This window comes from Mus caroli, chromosome 3 (genome assembly GCF_900094665.2).
Source record: "Mus caroli chromosome 3, CAROLI_EIJ_v1.1, whole genome shotgun sequence".
Taxonomy (NCBI): Eukaryota; Metazoa; Chordata; class Mammalia; order Rodentia; family Muridae; genus Mus; species Mus caroli.
Genome location: NC_034572.1, coordinates 148,076,559 through 148,088,668, shown reverse-complemented (window position 1 = coordinate 148,088,668; position 12,110 = coordinate 148,076,559). Strand labels below are relative to the sequence as shown.

The window sequence follows — 12,110 nt, the reverse complement described above, 5'->3', positions numbered from 1 at the left end:
AGTATGAACATGGATCATGTTCTCATGGTTCAAATTGGCTCTAACTTATTTTTCTCACTTCACACAGGACAGGAAGACTCTCCAGTTGTCCTACTGGACCTTTTATCCACATTCTCTTCATGATCACTTTAGGTTAGAGGGGAAATGGTGCTTTGCAAATAAAATCATGGCTGTTTGTAACAGGTGACCTTCCATAGACTGTTGGAGAGGTTTTACCAACTCACATGAGGACTTGGAAAGCAGAATTTCCCTGGACATTGATGGAACACATCACAGACTGAATCTTGGCTGCCTGTCAGTCATTGGGAAGAGCTATAATGGCTGGATCTTTGAGGATCATAAGTGACTATGGCTTTGGAACGCAGATAGAATGTGAAGTAACAGTTATGATATTGGGGTCATTATTATTGTTTGGAGCCACGGATCTCAACTTCTTTGACTATAAACTTCAACAGAAAATAATCAAGATAAAATGTATGCCTCTGCTCATCACAGTTGAGGGAGACTTTATTATATATAAATTAGTAAAGCAAATAATTGATCAAATGCATTATTTGTTCTTTGGAAGCACATCAAGTTGTATCACGCTTTCAAAAATTATAAAGTAATGATTATAGGGTCTCCTAATTTACTCCTACTATCAATACAATATACTGTCTTCTTAACACATTACTATATGTGCATAAATACATTTCATCATATTTACTTGGATGCAGAGCAAGTCTCAAACTTATTAATAATAAAAAACAATGATCTCAACTAAAATCTAATTAACTAAAACCTAGCATTTAAAACGCTCTCTACATATGGCCCTGTCTGTCAATGGAAATTGTGATCACAAAGGACAAACTATAATGGCATAGTCTTTTCTAAATAAGGCAACCTTTAATTTTCTAAAACTGTGTCATTCTGAAACTATACCTGAGTCTTTTACCTGGTTTATACACAAGAAATGTTCAACCACCTGAAATCAGCTATTTGAATTAACCTATAAACTCTGGCTATGCTTAAATATCAGTTTCCTTAAGTGTTAGTCTCATAACTATGAGATAGTTTAAGTATAAAAAGTTATTTTCTGAAAACATAAAATATGAATATGGTGGTTTAAAAAAAAGGGTACCTGTAGGACTCTGGAGCATACATAGGTGAGACAGTTGGAAGAACTCAGACAAATGATGAAGAGAAAGAAAGCAGAAATACACTCCCCGAGGTCCTTAATTGCTGACCACACACTCAATGCAAGAGACAGAGTACAGGGGATTGATCAGAGGAAGGACCCAAGGAAAGAACCAAAGATAAGATGGGAGCCATCATATTGAGGCAGGTCCACAGCAGAAAGGGGGCAGCGAGACCCAAGTCACAAGGCCCTGCAGGACAGACATGGTTTTAGACAGTTCAACATAACAGAGGGAATGGTTTCAGGGCTGGAAGCATAAAGGTTCTCCTTAAGGTTCAGGAAAATGAGTTTTCTCTTAAATGAGCAAAATAAAAGAAAAAAAAAATCCAATGCCATTCAGATCCATACAAAATAAAGGATAAGCAGAAAAATGGAGGATAATTGCATTACTCTCAGCAATGAGAGCAAGACACAGAAAAGCCTAGTTAGAAAAAAGTAAAATAAAGAGCAACCCATTGCTACAAAGTAAACTATAAGATAGCATGAAATTGCACAGGATTCAAAAAAGCAATACTTGCTGAAATTCAGCAAATGTAGAAATGAGGACAGAGTGCAGAAAAGGAATTGGCACTTTAAAGCCCATTCAGACCAAATGTGAAGGGTACGATTGCCAGCAAACACAACAGAAAATGCTCCAGTAAAAAATATACAAAAGTAAAATATTCATAAATCTAATGAGATAAAATCGCTAAGCAAGGAGCCCATATCACGCTGATAAACTGAATAACTCTTATGCAGCATTCTTCATACATGTGTAGGCTCCCTGACGACCCTGTGGAGGATGATGTGTACACTATAATTCTGAGAGTGCTTATGTATTCTGTAGGGTTAAACTGGCGCATGAAATCATTGCAAAGTTGATAATCATAATTCTCCTGGAGAAAGAGAAGGACAGTGCTCAGTGAAGGCAGTGAAGAACCTGAGGTGACAGACTAGCACATGAAGTCATTATGGAAAGAACCATCCATTTTATGCTGAGCCTCCTGACATGGCTTAGGAGCCAGGATCCCCAACTGTCACAAAGCACATCTGCTTCCTATTTTTTACTTTACAAATGTCATTCATTTCTGAAAGGATTGGAGGTCTTTGGGGATATTCCATGACAAGTGTGAAAAGACAACCAGAAGGTACATGGGACTCAGAACATGTGAAACAGAAGAGCGCTGTTCAGACACGGCAGATTTACTGTAGTGCTTCTCTTCATAGCCATCTCTCCTCATGAGCTGCACACTGATTAACATCCATGTGGGGTATAAGTCTCTGCCCATTTGCTAAGATTAAACACAGACTTCCCTTCACCCCACACACCAGGAAAACTTCCACTTGTAAGCATACAATATTCTGGCTTTAGTGTGCATATGGGCTTTCAGGGAAGTGTATGGTACTGGGGCTTTTCAATAGAAAAGAATCATGGGAAATGCAAATATCTTCATGGCTGGAGACATTTCCAGGGACTAACATCCTGGGATGAAGTGCCACTTCTCCTGTGGCTGCTCATTCTACTGCATTTCCTCCTCTGTGTGCTCTCTCCCATAGAAACTCTCCAACAGAGTTTTCTGGTCCCAGATCTCACTATATCTTCATTTATTAATGTGTTCATCAATTCCATGAACATTTTTGAACACTCAATGGTGCAAGGACTGTTTTGTTCTAGATGCACAGAGCAGAAAACAGGCACTGAGTCTGTCTCATGGAGTTTCCAGTCCTGTCTCAATGCAGACAGTAACGATGATGCCTGCAGTGTGATGTGCTGTGTGGGTAAGAACAGAGGCGTGTGATTAAGACATTGCTCCTAGGCAAATTCAGAAGCACTGGAGGATGCGGAGTTGGAGAAAAAACTGATTAGAGCTCCACTCTGAAGAGGGTATCCTGTGTGCTGCAGAAGCAGGAGGGAAGAAGGAATGAGAAAGCCAAGGCACATTTTTTACAGAGCTGGATAATGCAGACAGCTCCAGAGAACAATGGGAAAGGTGTTTTAATGCAGCAGCTAATGAAAAAGTAGCAGCTACTTCTTCTAAGGGCCAGTATGCTATTCATTACCTCAATTCCTACAAGCCTATCCATAAGCACTGCCATTAGCCTGACTCTTTACCATTTTACAGATGAAGAAGTTCTGCCTTGAAGCAGTTAAGTGATGTGCCTAATGGAACAAATCTTTAAAATAGAGACACCACATCAGTTTGACCTGAGCCACAGAACAGTTTGTTTATAGCTGACTCTTTCCCACAAAACTCAAACTCTGCCTTCGCATGCTGGGACTGTGGGCACTTCCAGAATAAAGGAATTTTATCCCATGTCACATCAGTATCAGAAGGTGCCTCAACTCTGAGACCAAAAATATAATCCTAATGACATTATCTAAAGATCCCAATAAAATCTAAATTCCTCTTATATTCTCAAGGTATATATGGCTTCCATTACCATGATGTAGCCATATATAGAAGTGCATACATCTATTCTATCATATAAAGGCATCAAATTCTGATTATGCAAGCATCTATAAATGCAAGCATCTATAAATACAAGCATCAAATACTGATTATGTAACATAATATGGCATTTTCCTTACAATCAAGTTATGCATTGTGTATGTTTGTGTGTGTATGTGTGTGTGTGTGTGTGTGTGTGTGTGTGTGTGTGTGTGTGTGTGTGTATTGAGAACACAGGACACAAAAAGTGCAAATTATTAGAGAACTTACCTCTTACCCTTGATATTTTACATCATTTCAACATTCAAATGGTAAATATAAGGAAACATACCTTAAATGTTTCCTAACTATGAAACCACGTATCCATCTTTGGATAATCAACACTGGTGAATTATGAGCCAGAATTTCATTAATTCTTGAAATTATATGTTTGATAGTTTTTATTTCATCTTCATAGGTGGTACCCTGTATGAAGAAATTTTATCAAGTAATTTTTATCTTTCATTAAAGCATTCCCAGAGATATCTAAATAAATTAATAAAACATTCGGGAAACTCTCATCAGCATACTAGTTAAACAGTAAATATACTTTAGTATTGATTAAAATATAAACATTGTTATTTTCAAATAATTTTAATTTTCTGCACAATATGCAAGATACTTGATAGCATCCTCCCCAGTCTGGAAACAGTCCTCAGACTGTCACCTTAGCAATCTTCCTCTCATTGGTATTGGTAAGAACTGGTGCCTCATTAAACTTGAGGGTGGCTTGTTCTGTGTACTGTAAAGAAGGGGCTGCCTGTGCAATTCCTGAAAGTGGCTCAACTTCTCTGAGCTGTGCAGCACAGCTATGCTTTTAGACTAGTTAGAAATATAGTCACTTTTACTAATGTACATTAGAAATAAAATATTTACATTGCTTTACGGCATTGTTGGGTGACACTGTTCCTAAGGAGGTGTGAACAAATGCCTACCCAAACTGGAGAGAAACCTCAAATGTCCAACTGAGGAAACCAATGACTTTACTGGGGCTATTTACAGGGGTGTGGATACGAGCTAACTTACAGAAACAGAGGTAAATCTAAGCAACCTGCATCATCAGCACTACATCCCAGCATGAGTGATAGATTCCAAAAGCTAGAAGCATGAAGCTCGTGTGATGATATTTAGGCAGCTGAACAGATCAGAGCATGTCTTCCAGGTAGCTCTGCTGGTCTGTGTCACTTCAGGCACTGTGACTGGTAGATGCTCCTCGCTGCTGACATAACTTTGGGGAAGGCTAGACTTGTGAATCTGGTGGGTTTCAGGGACTTCCTGAGTTTTATTGTGCTTCCCTTTAAAACACAATGAGCCTTAAGCAGCTCCCAAGAAGAAAACTCTTAGATAATAGACCTAATCCTAAAAGCTATCAGTCCTGAAGCATTCAAAATCCATTTTTCTAAGCTTTATCTTTCTAGAAGCCACTCACCCCAATCAGAAAGCATTGGGGATTTCTGAATTCATTAATGTCATCAGGTTTTTTTTTTTTAATTTGAGCAGTTTACTTTCTTCCAAAACTAGTAAAAATAGATGAAAATAAAAAGCCACTCTTAAGTGATCCATAAATTAGTTCCTACCCCTCCCTCTGAGCCACCACACATGGTCTTGTTGAAGCAGAGATTTCACAGTACCCATCTGAGCACACAGCATTTGTGTGTTCTATGGTTCTCCGACCCCACTGAAGGGCAGCATCACATTGCTTAGCATACAATGTTTATTCTTCATCATCTAGAGATCTCCTCACTGTTCCGTCTCACCTAGAATTACTCTCCAAATAACTACTCTAAGTCTGCCAAAAAGTGTTCTTCTTAACCCCTGTGTAATTGCTATGAATCAAATTTCAAAGTTTTCTACAGATAATCTTAGTACTTGCATGTGGTTGAGCTACTATTTCAAGGTCTTAGTCTTTTGGAGTCAGCTCCTTCTTTTTGATGTCGCTCTGATCATAGTCTCCTTCTGAGACAGCACCATACCATCACTCCTCCATTACACAGAGTCTCGAGCTTTGCCTAACCCCAGAGTCTTAGTTGGGTTTACTATTGAGATCTTATAATACCACCTGCTTACACCCTCATATCAGCTTATCATCGAAGTCAGGCTAAGAATTCAAACAGGACAGGAACCAGGAGGCAGGAGCTGGTGCTGAGGACAAGGAGGAGTGCTGCATGCTGGCTTGTTCCTCCAGGTACTCAATCTGCTTTCTTCTAGAAACCAGGACTCCCTACCTAGGGACAGCCTAATCCACAGTGTACTGGGCCCTCCCACATCAAATGCTAATTATGACTACAGGCTGTTTTTACAGAGCCATTTTCACAACTAAGGCCCCCTCTTATCTAGCGAGTTGACACAAAACTAGCTAGCAAACCCAACAATCACAAAATGGCTCATTGCAGCAAAGCACTCTTTCTCTGCCCACTGCTTTATACAAATTTCCTGGATCCCCCTTGTGTTTACCTTAGACTTGATCCAGATTATCCAAATTCCACAATTTACCTACTGATAACCTGCTGAATTGTTTAGTTCCCCTGATCTATTATAACAAGATGTTTTTGAGCCAAATGTTTTCTTTCTTCGCTCTGTTCATATGAACTTTGGACTACCCTTGATTTCAGTCATGATATAGTCCCTAAGAGTGCTGCTTGAGGGAGTCTCAGAATGGGACATTCTTCCATCCACTGTCAGCCCACTCTTACCTCACCTTCTTATGCTAAACTCTAAATCCAAACCCTCTGTGAACCCCTCAGTCCTTTGCAAAGCATAAAAGGTCACCACCTCCTATGCACCACAACAATCCTCTCTAGGACCGCAACCCCTTTCCAACAAACAGATCTTCTAACCAAATCCCAAATTTGTTTGCAATCAGACAAGCTTTTATCATAATGCAGTTACACTAGTCTGTCTTCACTAACACAGCTGAATAATCCTTCAGTTTACATAGACAGACACTGGTAAATCTCCTGGTTATCAATGACACTTGGGCGTCAAATGGCTGCATCCTTACTAAGTAATCTGTATCTTTGGCCTGCAAGTTTGATTGAAAATTGCCAAACAGTTTTTTCTTGTCCCACTCAATTTTCTCTTTCATCTCACCTGCCTCACTGTCTTTGCCCTGACCCCTGTACTTTTGTAACTCCCTACTGACCTATTTACTTCGTTTAAAGATGTGTGTGAATGTATGGCATGCATGTCTGTGATCATGAATGCATGTTCATGTGTTTGAAGGTCAGAGTAAACATTGGGTGTTGGTCCTCAACTTCAACCTTGTTTTGAGGCTATCTCTTTGCGTTGTTCACTACTGCGTGTACCACACCAGTTGGCACATGAGCTTCCAGGGACTCTGCTGCCTCTGCCTCTCATCTCAACATAGGTGCACAAGGATTGCAGTCATGCACGCACGACTGACAGGCTTTTAGGTTTGTTATGGAGGTTAAAACTCAGGATATCATGTTTTATAAAAAGCACTTTATCCACAAAGTGAGCTCCCCAGCCCTCTCTTCCTTTTTGAAACAAGAGTCTCTGTATAACCCAAGGTAGCCATAAATTTCTCAGCCTCTTACCCCTACCTCCTGAATGCAGAGACTACAGCCATGAGGCACTGGGACCCACTCTATATCTCAATTCTTTCAATGAGCTGAGATGGTATTGTAATCTACTTCTATTATTCTTCTCAGTCTGAACCATGGTTCTTCTACAGACTTCAGACAGCTAAGGGATTCTTTTTATTTATTAATTTTTCACTTCCTTGCTAACTTCTGATGATCATCTTCATTGCTACATCTTTCTGCCTTATATATGCAAATTATCCTCACAACCACACTTCCTGTCAGGAATTACCTCTTAAATTACAGCCTATAAAACGAACTTCCACTTCCACTTCTCCACTTATATATCCAAAGCTGAGCCCATTATCCCCCTTCTTCGGCCAATGCACACTTCATTCTGTGCTGTCTTTAAGGACATTAAAAGCATTCTTCATCGTGTCAATTAAGTTAATATTTCATCCCTTCCCATCCAGGGATTCTAAAGGATCTCTGCTCTAGACTCTCTGCCAATGAATCAAATCAGACTTTATAAGCTAATGAGCAAACTTTGGTAATAACTGTTCTCTTCTACCCTACCACTCTGATGGAAAAATAATAATAATTGAGAACCATTAAACTAGGATGGCTCTGGTACTTTGAATTCCCAAGAGAATAAAGCAAAGTCCATCATAAACAATAAAAATTAACTAGAAACTGCCATCAGAATCAGCCACCTAGCCTCTAACTGGGACCTTCTCACTTCTATCAAAATAGTTTTGTCTTGTTTCCGTAACCACTTCATACAATGGTTCTCTTTCCCCAGACAGCGTGCTGGCTGCCTGCACTCTGATGCTTCTCTGATATGCGAATCAGGAAATGTTTATACAAACTCATTAAATTTTAAATGTGTAAGTCTTTTGTCTTCTTTTATAAAGTCATTTTCTGCAGAACACAGAATGACGCCTCTGGAATGTAAAACTCTTAAATATTTCCCTAGGATTTTACAAGATAAATTCCTGTCTCCTTGTCTTACATTTAATATTTTACTACTGTGTTGTTGACATGCTCAAACATGTCCTCTAACCTCTAACAACACTAAACCACTTTTTGCCACTCCAATTTGTCAACCTCTTTCAACACCTCTGTGTCTACAAATGCCTCCTCCTGTCTCAATTGCTCAGTAACAATGCTGACACTTCTATTTGCCCAGAGATTTCTTACATTACTAAAGGCACCTTCGGTACAAATACTTATGCTTTCCTTTTATTTTTAACCAGAATTGAATGTTTGAATATTTTTTAATTTCATAGACTTTGCTCAGTATTCATGATATTTTCCATCATTTTCCCCTCTTATACCCTTCACTCCCTTCTTCTCATTGCTCTTCCATCTGAGACAGTCTTCCTCTGTAGACCAGACTAGTCTGTACCTCACTATGGAGCCGTGTGATTGGAATTCATAGACTTCCTAGTACTAGCCTCTATGTATAAGCAATCAGAACTAGCTTGTACAGTCTTCCTTCATTGCATTTATTGAGTTTGCATTAATTTCTCTGTACCATTTTGATCTGTGTATAGGTGTCCTAGGTTTTGACTCTATTTTATATTTTCTTTTCTTCCTCAATATTTTCACAAAGTAACCAAGTTACACAGAAGCTTCCCAAAGTCTGTGGACAATTACCTTGCAAAATGTCAACAATAATGTCATGGGGGACTTATCCAAACACCCAAGCCCTTTGATATCTAAGCAAGTGGAATCATTCTTTTTCCAAAGAAAAGCCATGTGTTGCCTCTATTGTTGGAGCTCTGGCTGTATAAATGCTGGATGACTAGAATACTAAGCCCAACTCTTACTGGCTCTTAGACCTGGGCTAAGTAACTTCTCTATCCATTTCTGTGGTACTGCCTCACTGCGCTGTTGGACAAGTGTTTGGAGTAGTACTTCAATCACTGCCACCATCCAAACAAGGTGACCTCCTAAGCAGACTTTTTAAAATTTCTGAACACAGTATTATATTTATCACAGAATTAATAGGAAATGGGGCACTGAGTAAGCAGTTTACTCAGTGAGATCATGTAAGCTCTGAAATGAAAACATTAGCTAAAAAGATGATTATTTAGTCTAATTAAAGGAATTGTAATAAAATCTGGACAAAGAACATATACTTTAAAGCATAAAAATCAAAAATCAATAAGATGCGTGACACAATGATAATCAAGTGTTTTTTCTTAATAGAATGCAGAGCTGTAGAGGTTACTGTTAATGCTGGCATAAAGTATAGAGAAGCGTTTCAAGAGAGAATAACAAGGCTCTGTCATATGACTCAGATGCAATCTACTTTACATGTTGACAATAGGAAAGCTTTAAAAGCTAATTCTAAAAGTGATTGCTATTCAAATGGCATAACATTCTAAGATGGAATCATTTTCAACCAATTTCTTATTCTAAGTAGTTTCTGTAGTTACTTAAAATTTTTATTCTATGTGTGCATCTGGTCTATAAGGTCTGTCATTTCTTTTTCTATTTGTGAGGTTTTTTATGAGAATTTCCTAATATTGCTCATTGCTCCTTGGGATATTTGAAAAAAATAAAACATAATAATATAATCATGTGTTGTTTCAAATAAACTAAAGCCACGCCTATTTTATAATTTTTTGCCTTTGAAAGACAAATTCTGTTTTAATTAGTATATTCAAAACACAAAATGGTGTGAATATATGTGAATTCTCTACATCACAAGAAAGACTTTTGTAGCATGTTAAATTAGTATTTCTAAAGTTCTCTTGGTGACCACTTTGATACTGGAGGGCTCTGCTAAGTTGAGCACTGTAGAATTAGGAAAGAGAACAAAAATAACATCATTCACAGAGGGTACAGAATAAAGAGGAACATGGACTGTGGTGGGCTACAGGAATTTTGTTCTCTATTCATGATTTGCTTTCATACACATAGCTAACACAGCATCCCCAGATGCCCATCTAGGTTGGTACAGACATATCATCACATTGTAAGGGCGAATCAGTTTGTTGAACCATTCCCACACTGAGAATATCTGGTAATTTCCATTAGGGAGGTTGCTGTGGCTTTGAGCGTGGCTTGTCTTTAAGAATCCATGCATTTATGGTTTTGTTCCTAGCATAGCATAGGAGGTGAAGGTTAAGAGCTGGTACCTAGCAGGAAGGATCTTCAAATCTTTGCACTGATCACTGAAGGGACAGAGTAGCTCTAAGCAGATCACTCCAAAGCCTGAGTCTGGCCTTACCCAGGCCTCTCCCCTTTTCATTTTGAGTGTAACCTTCCTGTCTATATGGGTTCCGCCATTTAGCATAACGTGGAGTTCCCATAGCTTCCAGGACTGTGAGTTTAATGTTGCAGGTGTTTTGTTATCATGGTGAACATCTTATACAGAGTCACTGTGAAGAAACTGCACAAAACATTCATTAAGCATTTATTTTTTGCAAAAAACAGAGGAAAATCTCTACCTTCTCCCATGTTTGAGAATGAAAGTACCACTGCAGAAGGAATCAGGGTCTGGTCTAAGAATCTCAACTCTTTTTTTCCTAGACTCACTTTGTAGATCAGGCTGGCCTCAAACTCACAGAGATCCGCCTGCCTCTGCCTCCCAAGTGCTGGGAGTAAAGGTGTGTGCAACTACCACTCAGCTAGTTATCAGTTCTTACTCCTAATAAAAGGCTCATTAAACCTGTCACACCCATCACAGTGGGGACTCTAGAGGCAGGATAATTTTAAAGGACAAGACTATGATTTTCTCAAAGACTGTACTGCTTACATACCTAAAGACTTTTCTCAAATCAGATCATTGAGTTCCTGGCAGACCTAAACCATTGCTCCAGTGGCTGTGATTTCTTTAATGTGCATAAGCTATAAGTCTAGGAAATGCTCATGCTATGATGATTATATAAGCACACAGAGTTTATGAGATATGGACACAGGGATACTTCCTCTTAAATTTCCAAGGATGTCCCAGTCAACCTAGATGAGGCTTGATCTGGAAGAGACTCTGGATTTTGGATTTGGGGTTAATTTTTGAACTATTGAATTGAAATAAATGTATTTTCATATAAAGGCATAATGAAGGGTGGAAGTAAATGTTATGGCTTGAGTATATCTTCCAGATTCCCCGTGCTAGAAACAATTCCCACATTTGTATGTTATTGTCCTGCAAAAGACAACGGTTTGGGCCATAGGTGGATTCTGAGTGCTCTGCATCATGAAGTGGATTAACTGCTTACAGAGGGAGCAGCTTTGTTACAAAGCTAAGCTCTCTTTGCCCCCTCTTGCTCTGTGATGTGCTCTGTCACAAACCTTTAAGGAGTGGATTTTTGTGGTTTTTCTTGGTTCATGTTGAGTGAGTGTAAATTTTACTATAGTTTCATTTTGTAGCTGGCATATAAAAATAACTGAATTTCACATATTTATCGATTATCTTACTAACAAGTTATAAGATATTGTGTGCATTCCTGGTGATGATGTAAGCAAAGTAGATCTCTGTGACCATTTTGCCATAAACCTGTTTCTTTTCTTTGCTATAATACTGACCAGTAGTATTATGTTAATAATAAAAATGGACTTCCTTGGATTCCAAATTAGACCAGCTTTGAAAATTAAAAAACTCTCATCTCTAAAGAACAAAAACTTACAAACAGACAAACAAACAGAGGACAATGCAATTATTACTGGATAACTACATGGATATACTTATATATTCACTGCTCTTTACTTTGAGAATAAAAATAATGGATTTTAAATCCTTATCATTCTTGTCCTTATCATCTGTGAAATGATTAGCTGCCTTCCAAGATATAGCATCTCTTCTTTGCCATTAATAGAAGGTTGATTTCTGTTTAACAAGAAAATGTGTCTACTTAAAAATATTTCTCTTTGGGTGGGGCCTGCACCTCACATGGGCAGCATGGTAGAGCT

At 38.6% G+C, this 12,110-nt stretch overlaps 1 protein-coding gene across 1 annotated transcript in view; it reads right to left on the bottom strand.

Moving 5' to 3' along the window:
- Lrriq3 (leucine rich repeats and IQ motif containing 3) overlaps positions 1-12,110 on the bottom strand; it is an 86,337-nt gene that overhangs the window by 59,979 nt on the left and 14,248 nt on the right. The window contains exon 4 of the mRNA XM_021158005.1: positions 3,938-4,071. Coding sequence (XP_021013664.1) covers positions 3,938-4,071 — 134 coding nt within the window. The remainder of the gene's footprint in view (positions 1-3,937; positions 4,072-12,110) is intronic.